Below are 15,185 nucleotides of genomic sequence, written 5' to 3'. Positions count from 1 at the left end.
TAAAAATCTGCACAGGCACTATCACAGGACGGCACTGGGGGCCTTGCCCTGGCTGCCTGTATGAAAAAGTAAGGCATAGCAAACTGAGAAGTATTAGGTCAGGATGAACAGCAAGCAGAGGTGTTGAATTTGTTTCCCATAGCAACCAATCAGAACACAGCTTTCATTTTACTAGACAAGTTTAGGAAATCTAAGCTGTGCTCCAATTGGTTGCTATGGGCAAAGAGACCACTTTGACTGTAAGAAGGGCCATAGCAACCAATCAGAGCACAGCTTTTATTTTACCAGAGCAGTTTAAGAAATCTAAGCTGTGCTCTGATTGGTTGCGATAGGGAACAAGACCACTTTGACTGTGAGAAGGGCCATAGCGACTAAAGTGCAGCTTTCATTAAGCTGACAGCGGGGACAAGGGGTCAGTGCGGTGTCACATCGCGGCCACTGCGCTTTATATGGTTTTAATCATGGCGCACATTATTTACGGCTCCACTGAAAGAATCAATACAGGGTTTATAACCGTCCCGATCTGAACACACATCGGGGGAGGGTGCCACCACTGCCCATGTCCGCTTATTACAAGGAGTCATGCTGGGAGTTGTAGTTGGAGACCAGTAATGTAAATATATATTGGGCCCATTAGGGTGCCTCCTGCTGTTAAGTTTATCAGCTTCTCATCCGTCAGTGTGTCAGCGCAGTCACTATTATTCGTATCACCTCTTGCCTCTTGTGGCGTTGTGCTGACTGACTCCCCCTACAGTTCCCAGTAAACGGACGCCCCTGAGTCGTCGTCTTCTGTCAGGATGTTCCAGTTCTGTCCGTTTCTGGGAAAGCTGAGTGACAACCACTATGGCCGCCACTACAGCTCTGACAGGGGTTGTCAGCTTTCCCAGGCTCCTGAACAGATAGTCTGCCTCGTTATGCAGAGGCTGGATGGGGTCGTATTAGGAATTAGGGGAAACAGTGGAAAGTGACTGAATACGGCCGCCATTACAGATCCCACAGGGGTTGTCACCCAGCTTTCCTGAGGTCCTGACTGGTAAGTCAGCCTCCTTTCTCTCTGATATAGCTCCTTGCCATTCAGGAGTCTGAAAAATCCCCCTGACAACCAGCTGTAGTATTGGCCATATCGGTTGTCACCCAGCTTTCCCAGGAAGAGATAACACAGTTGATTGAGGGGACGTTGGATTTTTAAACTTTAGGGGGAAATGCTCCATAATTGTGGCACGCTCCCTGCAAGACATTAATAGGACCCTATTAATTGTCACCCAGCTTCCCCAGGCACAGATAAAAGAACTGAATACAAGACAACTCTGGGCCTTGTGTTTAGTGGGGATGTGTAGGTTTTAGGGGGACACGCTCTTGAATCGCTGTGCGCCCCCTGCAGGACATGGACTCCCGGGTGTAGGGCGAGCAGCTGCGCTGATGCAGGACCCTAACAGGGGCTATTGACAGGGACCCCGGAAGCTAAGAATCCGAAAGACAAATTGTGAGGCGGACGGAGTTAATAAAACGTGAGTAATGCGCCGCTGTCACCGCCATAAACTTTTTTCAATAGCAGCGACAGAAACATATTTCCCCAATGAGTGACCTTCTTCAGCGGAGGCACTGAGGCAGCGCCTCATTTATCAAATATTATAAGATGCTGCGGCTAATGCCTCACGAGGGGGGCGAGCACAGCCCGGGGTGCGGACCAGGTGCCACCGCCCCCCAATCAGATAGCACATAGGCACACACTGTGGGTGGTGACTAATTACCCGGGCTATTAAGGGGTCTTAAGGTTGTAGACCCTTCGGCATGAGCACAATGGACTGCCTGATCCTCCGCCAATTAACCCTCCGCGGCCCCAGCACAGGACTCCATTGTCTTCCTGGCCGTCCTCCCTGTCACTGCACCGTCGTTGTCATCCGGTTTCTATAGAAAACTATAAATTCTGGAAAATTCCAATAATCCGGCATTATGCAGGCTGCTTGGATGCCGGATTATGGGACACTCACACATAATCAGCAGCTGCATGGATCCATTTAACCCTTACTGGTGCTGTCGAGCTGCAGCAGCGCAACTCAAGTGCTGGATTATCAAGTAATCTCCTGCTAATCCGGCATCCACTCTATAAGAATTCTCAGGCCATCAGGTTCCAGATTAAAGGATTTTCTTTTGACGATGCGGTGGAGCCTGGGAAAACTGGCTGACAACCATGGTTAATAATAATGTGGACCGTGGTGGTTGTCAGCACAGCAGTAAACGTTAATCCGATTCCTGTTAGTCCAGACTGTAATCGCACCAAGTGGCCACTGCCTGCATAGGAGCCCCATCAGAGCCCCGGGGCCCCTCCACGTCATCAGCCGGATTATCGGGATTTCCAGGCCATAAAGTGCAGATACCATATGAATTACTTTTCTTTAGCTGTCTGATAATCCGGAATATGTATAATCGACTCTCATCTGGTCCCAGTGAGTTAAAGGGATTTTACTGGATCGGCTCATTAGGTCTCATAGACTAGGGGGCGTGGCTAAATGCAGCCAATCAGCAGCAGTGGAAACATTAAAGCAGGGACCTGATTGGTTGAAGTAAGCCACGCCTCCGCCTTCCGCTGACACCAGTTTCTTACATGACATTGGTCATGGGTGATTACCGTAGGTTATTAAAAAAGAAAGAGTCTCCTCCTCCTGAGAGGAACCTACAGCCCTGTTCATCCTGAGCCTCCTGCTTCCTGAATACAATGCTAGAGTGACGGCAAAGACTGACGCTGTCAGATCATAAAGAGAGTCTAAACGTATCCTTACAGCTCACCCAGCTTTCCCACACTCCTGAACGGCGGATCTCCTTGGTAATACAGCAGCGTATGACGAGGCCAATCAGGATCCTGGAAAAGCTGGGTTTGGGCGGTTGGTACCTGTGGCCATCCGCCCCTTGGCTGTTGACACGTGTAATTTATGAAGGTGTAATATCCGATCGCTGCTGGTTGTGCGCCCGGCGAATCGATGAGCCCCCCGCCCTCCACCGGTCAGGTCCTATCAATTATTGCTGCAATTAGTCAAGTCGTCAGAAGCATTAACAGGGGGATTAAGCTAATATTGGAGCGCGGCATCGATCGATCCTGAGGAAGAGCAGAGCGCAGAATAGATGTGCGGCCTCTGGGCTGTCATCAGCCAGCGGCCGGGGACACGTTAACGCCAGCGCGCGGGCGCGCGCTCCTCCGACTATCCGTCTTGTCAGCCGGGGCCCCGGCAGAGAGCGGCCGCTCCGTCCTCTGATCAATGGCCTTTATATCCCGGCCACTTTATGTGCCACATCAGGGAAGGGGGGGGGGGGGTCTTTAACCCTCAGACAGCTGGAGGGGATTCAGCCCCGAGCAATCAATATCGGAGCAGAAGAAAAATTAACCCCCCCCCCCCCCCCCAGATCTCATCGTTTCATTGTCTGTCCTTTACGAGCAGCAGTTAATTTCTATCCAGAGGCCAGCCTTTTTCACAGCGGAGTGTCCGTTACAATGTATCAGTGCAGCTGTCCAGGACAGAGGTTTGTGCTGCGAATCTGTTTGATACAATTGTAACAAATCTTCAGCTGTGGGCATTATAGGGTAGACAGAATTCTGGCTTCAAAAAAGTAGGAATTTTTGCAGCTTTTTGGGCTCAGTTTTGCGACTTTTGGAGCACTCCGCCCTCCAGCGCCACCTACAGGCTTGGACAGATTTTTGTGTCACATTAAAAAAAAAAAACTCCACCCCCCGGCGCACTTTTACTGAAATGGGCGCAACCACATTGCACTTGCGCCAAATTTATTACTTTCATAAATTTGGCGCAGCTGCACATAGTAACTCCAGTCTTTTGAACCTAACTTCAAATACACCTAAAATGGTGAATTCCCGCCCCAAAAACCTTCTCACAGCTGAAGATTCGTTACAGTTGTGTCCGGTCTAAGCTGAAATACCCCAGCATCACAAAGGCTTCTCTGTTTCTAGGCTGATGGCTCTTACCTGCGCTGATACATTGTACCAAACCTTCACATGATGAATAGGACAAGGTCAGAAGTGGTTTTTCGCCTCTGATTGTTCACTGGCAGCAAGCAGAGCTCTTGGGAAAAAAAAAAATCAAGGAATTGAAACGCAAAGCCTGTTAGAGCGTTCCAGATCTTTCTCTACGGTCGTCTCTAACCTGCTGCTCTTTGGCTGGTGTAAAACTACAACTCCCAGCATGCGCTTTATCTGCAGCCCCCCTTTAAGTGAAATATGTTTATGGTTTCCCTGCAAGCCCCCGTCTTGTGTGTGGCAGCACGGGAAACTTTCTTCACCCCAGGAGATGACAGTCTTCACTGTAGTTCTGGCATTCTATTCATAAATAATTAAGCCGCGTTTGAGTAGATGGGTCCCTTTAAGAATTGCACTGCATCATGTGACTCTCACGTCTCGTCCCCCAGGTGCGAACCCCATGCAGAAGAATGAGATGGGGCACACCCCCCTGGATTACGCCCGGGAAGGAGAGCTGAAGAAGACGCTGAGAGATTGGGAGACCAAGGTGAGTGCGAGAAGCCTGGAATTGCTTTATAAGCCTCTTTCTAATCCTATCCCTAAGCAGGTTTTGTTCACTGACAGAAAGCAAAGATCTTGACAATCGGGAAGAGTTAAACACACAAAATCTGGTAGAAAGTTGCAGAACTTTTTACCAAATGCTGTGTCCCTTTAAGGGCAACTCTGGAAGACCCTTCGACATCTCTCAGTTCTATGTTATTCAATATGGGCCACACGCATCAGGGGCCCCAGGAGCCCCAGGGGCAGGACTAAGGTTGGGGTTTTGCTTCACCCATCATCATCTTCACTGCCTCCGTTTGGCATATGTTTGTGCACCCAGTTGATAATATACTGCTAGGAACTAAAATATTATGCGGAGGAGCAGGGGTAGGGACCAGTCTGCTTCTGGATGAGTCCCTTAAAGGGACCCGCTCACCAGGTGGGGCTCATGTGAGATCTGGGGTCCCCACAATGCCTTGGTGCCATGATTGTGTCCACTGAACGGAGATGTGAAGTGAGCTCCGCCCACCAGACTCCTTATTAGGACTCCTGCAAGCTCATTGGATGGCTGTGCTGTCATGTGACCCCTCTCAGGTCTGCTGAATGGCTGAGAGGGCTGACAGAAGGGAGGAGCCTATGAAACCGGTCCCTGATTCTGTACTGAGGTCGGATCGCGTCCTTTCTCCATTGTCAAATTGTAGATGCCCTGATGGCGGCAGCTGCAGGGGATATGTATTAGAGAATCGCCCACATTACAACTCCATTAAACTCCCCAATATGCAGCTGAAGTTACCCACGATTTGTACTATGCAGTCTGAATATTGGGACATTGCTTAGAATACAATTCCCAGAAGTTCCCCTTAATACATATGGGTTTGCTTATAATAAAAGCCCCCAATACACCCCCCTCCCCCCAAAACCTAAGGAAATTGCTTACTGTGCACTTTTGTAAATAAAGGTAGTTTCCTCTAATAAAGTTCCCAAATCACAAGAAAATTGCTCATAATACACTTACTAAATAATCACCAGCATCCTGATATACTGAGTATAATTAATCATAACTAACTTTCCTAACAGTCCCTGAAGGCAATTGCTAACACTGTAATTCCTAAATAGCCCCTGTACTGTAATAACATAATTGCTTACGATGCACTTACATAACGTGGAGAAAATTGCTTACAATGTCATTCCTAAATAACCATAGTATATTGATAATTGCTTGTGGTGCACTTCCAAAATATAGAGAAAATCCGTAATTCAGAAATGCCTCCTGTGCTGTGATAATCTGCTTATTGCTTACAGTGCACTTCCATAATATGAAAGAAAATTGCTTACAATATAATTGCTAAATACCCTTTGTACCATAGTATACTAATCATTGCTTATAGTGCACTTCCATAATATGAGGGTAATTGCCTAAAATATAATTCTTAAATACCCACTGTACCCTGGTCTACTGATGATTGCTTACAGTGCACTTCCATAATATAAAGGTAATTGTTTACAATATAAATCCTAAATACCCACTGTACCATAGTCTCCTGATGATTGCTTATGGTGCACTTCCTTAATATAAAGGTAATTGCTTACAATGTAATTCCTAAATACCCTTTGTACCACAGTATACTAATCATTGCTTATGGTGCACTTCCTTAATATGAGGGTAACTGCCTAAAATATAAATTCTGAATGCCCATAGTATCCTGATGATTGCTTATGGTGCACTTCCATAATATAAGGGTAATTGCTTAAAATATAAATTCTAAATGCCCATAGTGTACTGATAATTGCTTACAGTGCACTTCCACTATATGTTAGACATTTCTTACAGTGAATTCTCAGATATCCCATGATTGATGCTGAGGCACTTCCATAATATAAAAGGAATCGCTTACAGTGCAATCACCTAAAGATCCCTCTGTACTGTAATAAACTGATAATTGCTGATTTAATATAGGGGAAACTGCTTACAGTGCAATTCCTAAATATCCCCCCTGTACCGTGATATACTGATGATTGCTTATGGTGTGATTCCATAGTATGAAGGCAATTGCTTCCGATGCAATTCCCCGGTCTCCGCTGTGTGACCCCCGTGAGATGAGTGTCGTCGCTCAGCGTCTGTCAGCCGGTGCAGGGCGGTGGATTATGCATCGCCCTCATAAATAAGCGATCAGACGCAGGAAGACGACCTGTTTGCAGCCGTTCGCCGCCGTATTTCTCTCTGCGCGGGAGATGAATCTGCTTATAAAGCCGTAAAGCTGGGTGACAGGGGCGGGTGATGAACGGCTGGCTGACGGGGACAGGCTGCTGGCAGGTAGCGATTCTGTATCCCCCCTCTCTTCTGGGACTCCCCCGGAATTTATGGCTCATTTTAATCACAGACGAGAATGAATAGACAGGAGTATTTAATGCCAGGCCGGGACATCCGTTTTCTGTGCCGCCGACAGCCGCAGACGCTTACATCTGTTGTGTGTTCTCTCTGCTGATAAACAACCGGAGCCGACCCGAAACCGCAGAACCGGGACCCGAGTCAGGGCGTCTGAAGGGACAACGGGGCCCCGATACTGACCCTCACCCACAGTGTGCCAAGGTAGACACCCCAAAGATATTTCTGAGTCTGGGAAAGCTGGGTGTTGACGGCTCCTGCAGGGGGTCACATAGGATATCATCATACCCCCAGCCATCCAGCAGCTCCAAAAAGCAGTTTGTGATCCCCTTTAGGGCTCATGAACACGACCGTATGTACAGTATTTTGTTTTCGGCAAAAAACTGATCCGCAAAAAATACGGATGACGTCCGTGTGCATTCCGTGTTTTGCAGAACGGAACAGCTGGCCCCTAATAGAACAGTACTATCCTTGTCCGTAATGCGGCAATAGTAGGACATGTTCTATTTTTTTGCGGCACGGAAACGGAATGCACACGGAGTAACTTCCGTTTTTTTTGCGGACCCATTGAAATGAATGGTTCCACATACGGTCCGCAAAAAAACAAAAACGGAGCGGACACGGAAACAAAACACGTTCGTGTGCATGCGCCCTTAGGAACAGTAATGGCAGCCATATTGGTTGACTCCCAGACTCCTGAACGGCAGATGATCCTGCGCAGGAATCTGGGTGTCGACAGCCGCACTGAGCTGGGACCCAGCTTTCCCAGAATCGGATACCCAGCAAGAAACCAAAACATTACCCCAAAGTCAGGACACGCTATGCAGCCTCTGGATGTTTAGAAGACAGCAAGCAGAGGTCTTGAAAACAGAAACGTAAACATAACGTCTATTAGAAGGCTGCTGAAGCATGCCACTATGGCTGGATTTATAAGGGGGGCTGTCACTTTAAGAGCTGCCCTGATGGGGGGTCCTCCAGCCCCGGACCGGGGGAGTCGCTGCTTTGTATTATATTTTGGGTTCTCTTACAGTTTCAGGTGGAGCAGAGGAGGCGAGAACTGGAGGAGCGGAGGAGGTTTCCCCTGGAGCAGCGTCTGAAGGAGCACATCGTGGGTCAGGAGAGCGCCATCGCCACAGTGGGCGCAGGTGAGGGCAATCACCCCAAATCCAGTCATCACAGGCCCGGCAAGATGTCTGGAAAAGCTGGGTGACCGCCAACATGGCCGACATTTTCAGCTCGCACAGCTGCTTTAGGCCTCATGCACACGGCAGTATTTTTTTCACGGTCCGCAAAACGGTGTTCCGTGTCCGTTTTTTCTTCCATGTGTCTTCCTTGATTTTTAGAGGATCACCAGACCAGAAAAGTGAAAAAAAAGTTTGCCTTGAAAATGATAGGAAAAAAAACGGATCACGGACGCGGATGACAATCTTGTGTGCCTCCGTGTTTTTTCACGGATCCATTAACTTGAATGGGTCCGTGAACCTTTGTCCGTCAAAAAATAGGACAGGTCATATTTTTTTGACTGACAGAAAACACGGATCACGGACGCGGATGACAAACGTTGCATTTTCCGAGTTTTCAACTGACCCATTGAAAATCAATGGGTCCGCAGAAAATCACGGAAAACGGAACAACGGACACGGATGCACACAACAGTCGTGTGCATGAGGCCTTACCCAGCTTTTCTGTAGCCCTGAGTGACCCAGGGAGCACGTGAGACGGGGCGTCCTGATTAGTACAGTCGTGTGTTTCAGGGAAAGCTGGGTGGAGGCCAGTATGGCCGCCTACATCTTCCCTACGAGGGTTGCCAGAGGATTGATGACAAAAGTCTATAAATATCATATGGTGTCCTCGTCCTGCTCACTCAGCTGAGGGATTGTTACAGTGTGTCAGCGGAGGAGAGAGAGAAACCTCAGCTGAATAAGCGGGACGGAATCCGGGTGGTTTTCAGTCTGTCCCCATTCACTGACAGCAAGCAGAGATCTGGGAAATGGTTAGGAGTTCAAATGGAGTCAGCTTTGAGAACCCTTGTCCAGAACACGCACCAGGGGCCACACCTCTGATCATAGAGGGGCCACAGCCAGTGACAACCCGTGCCTCCAGCCTGGGGGGGGCCCAAACTTATAATAATGCCGTTATTTTTGGCCTTCGCTTCGTTACTTCTGAGCTGAGATTTTTACTACTTTCATAAAGTGTGTCGTCCCCTTGGGGGTCATCCGCCGCTGCCCCTCCCCCGCTCGCCTTCTATATATAGGGCAGCTCCTTGCCCAGTGTCTCTCCGGGGCCCCATCCTGCGGGCGCGTTATTGCTCACCGAGGCCACATGAAGGTGTCTGAATCCATACAAGCCTGTACGTGTCGTCTGCCGCTCTCCAAGACCGCGCCTGGTACAACTGCCGCCAAGGCTCTCCTGACTGGTGCTGTTCAGCCCGAGCCTCCTGGTTCAAGACAAGCAGAGATAGGTTACATTCTATGTAACCGCATGGCATTAAGTGCCATGTTGGTCATGGAGGATTATGGCACTGCTCCATGTGTCAGGAATAGAATGTCAGCCTTTCAGTAAAGACTGACAGGTATGAAGCTCTTTAGGAACAAGGCAGTTTCATATCCACATGTGAGAGCGGAGGGTGCCCCGGCAGTGTCTGTGCTGCAGCAGCGAGCGTCATGCGGCTCGGCAGCGCTCTGCCCCGGGGCTGCGGCAGCTAATTGTCGGCGGGTGATGAATGGCCGGTGTCTGCGGCTGTCACAGGTGGTGTCTGTGCCCATTACTGCCGCTCTCTTTATGCTCCCCCTGATTGAATTATAGGAAACGTTCCCTCCCCTCCCCCCACCGCGGGGCACGTCGGCTCACCAGGCGGAGCGGAGCTGTCCGGGTCGGTTCTGCTCTGGACGCAGCTAAGTGGATGGGAAGGATTCTCATTAGTGCTGATCCGGGGGGATAGCATTAACTCTTTCCATCCAAATCCGACCCCCCCCGAGGGAACTAAAACTCACCGAGGCGGTGATTCAACATGGCGGATAATGGCGCAAAACACTTCTGACCATGAGGCTGCGGTACAAGTGCTTAAGGTGTTGCCCTTCCCAGCTGGTGTCATCCAATATGGCTGCCTGTAAGGTCGGCCACCCAGCTTTCCTAGAATCCTGGCTGACAGTCTGTGTGATAAGGATTCCATTCAGGGGTCTGGAAAGCTGGACTATACTAACAGCCGGGCCTGTGGGCCCACAGGGGATGTCACCCAGCTTTCCCAGGCCCCTGTACAGGAGTCCTGCCTCACTATGCTGTGTCGGTGGAATACATGACCGTATTGACTGTTCAGGGGTCTGGGTAAGCTGTGTGACCATCCCTGCTGGGGTCTTAGTGACAGCCATGGTGGCTGTTACCCAGCTTTCCCAGACACAGATGAGGGAGCGGCTGAACAGGATGTATAAGCACTTGGAATGCGCCATGTAAGGCGGAGGGGGGGATAGATTACCTTCCTGATGTTATGTACATAGAGACATCTGGCTGTCACCCTGCAGACCACAAGCTGAGCAGATGGTCACATGATGAGCCCGAATCCGACACCCGCGCCCCCACCTGCACCCATTATACCTGCCCCGGTGTCAGGCTGTGACCTCTGTCCTACTGCGCATACCAAAGGGGTCATCATCATTCAGGACTCTGGGAAAGCTGGGTGACTGTCTCTACAGGAGGTCTGATGGCAGCCATATTGTCTGTCAGCCAGCTTTCCCAGACTCCTGAACAGCAGTGTTGTCTCTATATGCAGTGTATTGGGAGCAGAGATGAATGACAGCCTGGCTAGGCCATTCAGGGGCCTGGGAAAGCTGGGTGACTGTCTCTACAGGAGGTGTAATGGCAGCCATATTTCCCTGACTCCTGAGAAGCTGTTTTGCGTTTATATGCAGTGCTACGGAAGAGCAGATGTATGGCAGCATAGCTAGGCTGTTCAGGAGCCTGGGAAAGCTGGGTGACTGTCTCTACAGGAGGTCTAGTAGCAGTCCTATTGTCCATCATTCGGCTTTCCCAGACTCCTGAACAGCGGTGTTGCCTCTATATGCAGTGCATTGAGAGCATAGATGCATAACGGCAGGGCTAGGCCGTTCAGGAGCCTGGGAAAGCTGGGTGATCATCCCTGCAGCAGCTGCCTTTGGTGTCAGATACCTTCCCAGACATTAGTTCTGCATCTTCTAGGATCTGGACTACAGCGCACTAGGCCATTCAGGAGTCTGGGAAAGCTGGGCGGCCATCTTGGTTTTCACCCAGCTTTCTGTCTCGGCTTCACCCCACAATGAATAGATGTGATAACGCCACATTTATTACCCTCTCGGCTGAAACCAATTTGTGGGGCGTGAAGGGCTGATAACTGCGCAGCTATTGATTTGTGTAAAACAATACAGAGAATTTATCCGTTCAATAGAGCCGCGGGCGCAGCGCCACCGATACAAATGGAGGAAATAAAAGCCGCGTCTGCTCTGCCCCGGGGGAGGGGTCCTTTGTCTTGCCATTTCCTTGAAGTAAACACAAAACAGCCGCTCCCCGGTTGGAAGGGACGTTCTTTTGGGGGGACGCGTGCCCACCATCACCTGTGAAGGGTCCCGGTCTCGGGATCCACTCAGCAGACGCAGATCAGATCTTATTATTGTGTAAATCCTTTGCTTGATTTACATCAGGTCTTCTACTCCAGTCACATCCAAAGCTGCATCTGCACTAACAGCTCTATAAGCTCCATCCCGCTCCACTGATGCACTGCATTGTGGGTGATGCTGCACTGCAGTGGAGCATGCGCAGTGCGCAGCAGGGCTCGAGATGTGACGTTTGGAAGCCTGAGGGTATAAATGAAGGTTGTGATGCAGCTCTGGATGTGACTTGTGTGTCCTAATCAGTAAAGGATTTATCAGACGCTCTGTTCACCCGGGCAGTCAGTTAGGAGAAGCCACACAGGAGACTGCTGCACCTCGGGGGTCGTTATGGAGGCCATATAGCAAACCATCCCAGCGGACGCTCTTCGTCTTCAAACATACACATATTGGGGACGCAGATCGGCCCGTCCAGCCCTCATCAGCTCATGGACGCGTCCTCCATATGTATCTGTACTGATTAAATGAAGATCGGGATGTTTTGAAGACGAAGAGCGTCCGCTGGGCTGTTTTGGAGCGATTCCTATCCTGTGCCGACGAACTGGAAGTCAGGTGCTGACCATTATGGAGGCCAGGGCGCAACTAAATCTCAACTGTCTGTTATATCAGTGGTGGTCTTACCACAGAGCAAGATGGCGGCATGACCACCGTAACTCCACCCACACGTCTGTCCTATACCATACCTGTAACTCCACCCACACGTCTGTCATATACCACACCTGTAACTCCTCCCACTGCTCGTGTCTGTCATATACCATACCTGTAACTCCACCCACACGTCTGTCATATACCACACCTGTAACTCCTCCCACTGCTCGTGTCTGTCATATACCACACCTGTAACTCCACCCACACGTCTGTCATATACCACACCTGTAACTCCACCCACACGTCTGTCCTATACCTTACCTATAACTCCTCCCACTACTCCTGTCTGTCCTATACCACACCTGTAACTCCACCCACTGCTCCTGTCTGTCATATACCACACCTGTAACTCCACCCACACGTCTGTCCTATACCACACCTGTAACTCCTCCCACTGCTCCTATCTGTCCTATACCACACCTGTAACTGCTCCTGTCCGTCATATACCACACCTGTAACTCCTCCCACTGCTCCTGTCTGTCCTATACCATACCTGTAACTCCACCCACACGTCTGTCCTATACTATTTCTGTAACTCCACCCACTGCTCCTGTCTGTCCTATACCACACCTGTAACTCCACCCACTGCTCCTGTCCATCTTATTCCACACCTGTAACTCCACCCACTGCTCCTGTCTGTCATATACCACACCTGTAACTCCACCCACACCTCTACTTGTTATTCCACCAACACATCCGTCATATACCATACCTGTAACTCCACGCACTACTCTTGTCTGTCATATACCATACCTGTAACCATCAACATCTCTGCCATTTATCATCCTTATAACGCCTCCCACATGTGGCACATATTGTACCTGTGACCCTACCCACACCTGTCCATTTTATACTGTACCTGTGACTCCACCAGGACCTGTCCATCATATATTTTACCTGTGACCCCACCGATACCTGTCATCCTATACCGTACCTGTGACTCCACCCATACCTGTCATCCTATACCGTACCTGTGACCCCCACCCACACCTGTCCATCATATATTTTACCTGTGACCCCACCCACACCTGTCCATTGTTTACTGTACCTGTGACCCCACCCACACCTGTCCATTGTTTACTGTACCTGTAACTCCACCCACACCTGTCCATTGTTTACTGTACCTGTAACTCCACCCACACCTGTCCATTTTATACTGTACCTGTGACTCCACCAGGACCTGTCCATCATATATTTTACCTGTGACCCCACCGATACCTGTCATCCTATACCGTACCTGTGACCCCACCGATACCTGTCATCCTATACCGTACCTGTGACTCCACCCATACCTGTCATCCTATACCGTACCTGTGACTCCACCCATACCTGTCATCCTATACCGTACCTGTGACTCCACCCATACCTGTCATCCTATACCGTACCTGTGACTCCACCCATACCTGTCATCCTATACCGTACCTGTGACTCCACCCATACCTGTCATCCTATACCGTACCTGTGACTCCACCCATACCTGTCATCCTATACCGTACCTGTGACTCCACCCATACCTGTCATCCTATACCGTACCTGTGACTCCACCCATACCTGTCATCCTATACCGTACCTGTGACTCCACCCATACCTGTCATCCTATACCGTACCTGTGACCCCACCCACACCTGTCCATCATATATTTTACCTGTGACCCCACCGATACCTGTTTATCCTGTACTGTACCTGTGACCCCACCCACACCTGTCCATTGTTTACTGTACCTGTAACTCCACCCACACCTGTTCATTATATACTGTACCTGATGACTGCCTGTATATGTAAGGATTAGTCTCACCTGATGACCCCTTGTTTATGTGAGTAGTGGTCTCCCGGGAATATGCCCTGTATGTGTTAAGCTTGGTCTCCCCCTTTATTGGAGTAGGGGTCCCCCATATACTGTGTATCAGGAGTGGTCTACCCCCGACCTCCCCCATATACTGTGTATCAGGAGTGGTCTCCCCCTATATAGGAGTAGTGGTCTCCCTGCGGCCTCCCCCATATACAGTGTATCAGGAGTGGTCTCCCTGCGGCCTCCACCCATATACTGTGTATCAGGAGTGGTCTCCCTGCGGCCTTCCCCCATATACTGTGTATCAGGGGTGGTCTCCCTGCGGCCTCCCCCATATACAGTGTATCAGGAGTGGTCTCCCAGCGGCCTTCCCCCATATACTGTGTATCAGGAGTGGTCTCCCTGCGGCCTTCCCCCATATACTGTGTATCAGGAGTGGTCTCCCTGCGGCCTTCCCCCATATACTGTGTATCAGGAGTGGTCTCCCTGCGGCCTTCCCCCATATACTGTGTATCGGGAGTGGTCTCCCTGCGGCCTTCCCCCATATACTGTGTATCGGGGGTGGTCTCCCTGCGGCCTCCCCCCATATACTGTGTATCGGGGGTGGTCTCCCTGCGGCCTCCCCCCATATACTGTGTATCGGGGGTGGTCTCCCTGCGGCCTCCCCCCATATACTGTGTATCGGGGGTGGTCTCCCTGCGGCCTCCCCCCATATACTGTGTATCGGGGGTGGTCTCCCTGCGGCCTCCCCCCATATACTGTGTATCGGGGGTGGTCTCCCTGCAGCCTCCCCCCATATACTGTGTATCAGGAGAGGTCTCCCTGCGGCCTCCCCCCATATACTGTGTATCAGGAGAGGTCTCCCTGCGGCCTCCCCCCATATACTGTGTATCAGGGGTGGTCTCCTTGTCCTCCTGACAGTATTTGGAGGGAAGACTCTGGATGAAGGACACCTCGTCCTTCATCTGCAGGAGATAAGCAGCCCTGAGTCGGTGGCACGCCCCTTCTCCCCTCTCCTCACCATCTACTCCGCGTCCCTCCTGCGCCCCGTCTCCTTGGAAACCCTAAGTGCATATACAGGAAAAGTTTATCTGAGATGGGCTCTGGGCAGCTCTCCATATCCATACTAACCTGATTATCCTGCTGTGGGGGCACTGCCAGCTAATCACATTACCCCTCTAATGGTCCTGAGGACTGTGAGTGAGAGCAGAGCAGTGAAAC

At 50.3% G+C, this 15,185-nt stretch overlaps 1 protein-coding gene across 1 annotated transcript in view; it reads left to right on the top strand.

Annotated features, from left to right (window-relative positions):
• Positions 1-15,185, top strand: part of CLPB (caseinolytic mitochondrial matrix peptidase chaperone subunit B) — a 55,690-nt gene that overhangs the window by 22,737 nt on the left and 17,768 nt on the right. Inside the window, exons 6-7 of the mRNA XM_044284919.1 lie at positions 4,414-4,511; positions 7,921-8,035. Coding sequence (XP_044140854.1) covers positions 4,414-4,511; positions 7,921-8,035 — 213 coding nt within the window. The remainder of the gene's footprint in view (positions 1-4,413; positions 4,512-7,920; positions 8,036-15,185) is intronic.

Source organism: Bufo gargarizans, chromosome 3 (assembly GCF_014858855.1).
Source record: "Bufo gargarizans isolate SCDJY-AF-19 chromosome 3, ASM1485885v1, whole genome shotgun sequence".
Taxonomy (NCBI): domain Eukaryota; kingdom Metazoa; phylum Chordata; class Amphibia; order Anura; family Bufonidae; genus Bufo; species Bufo gargarizans.
The sequence above is the reverse complement of the archived record's forward strand: the minus strand, read 5'-3'. Positions and strand labels throughout refer to the sequence as shown.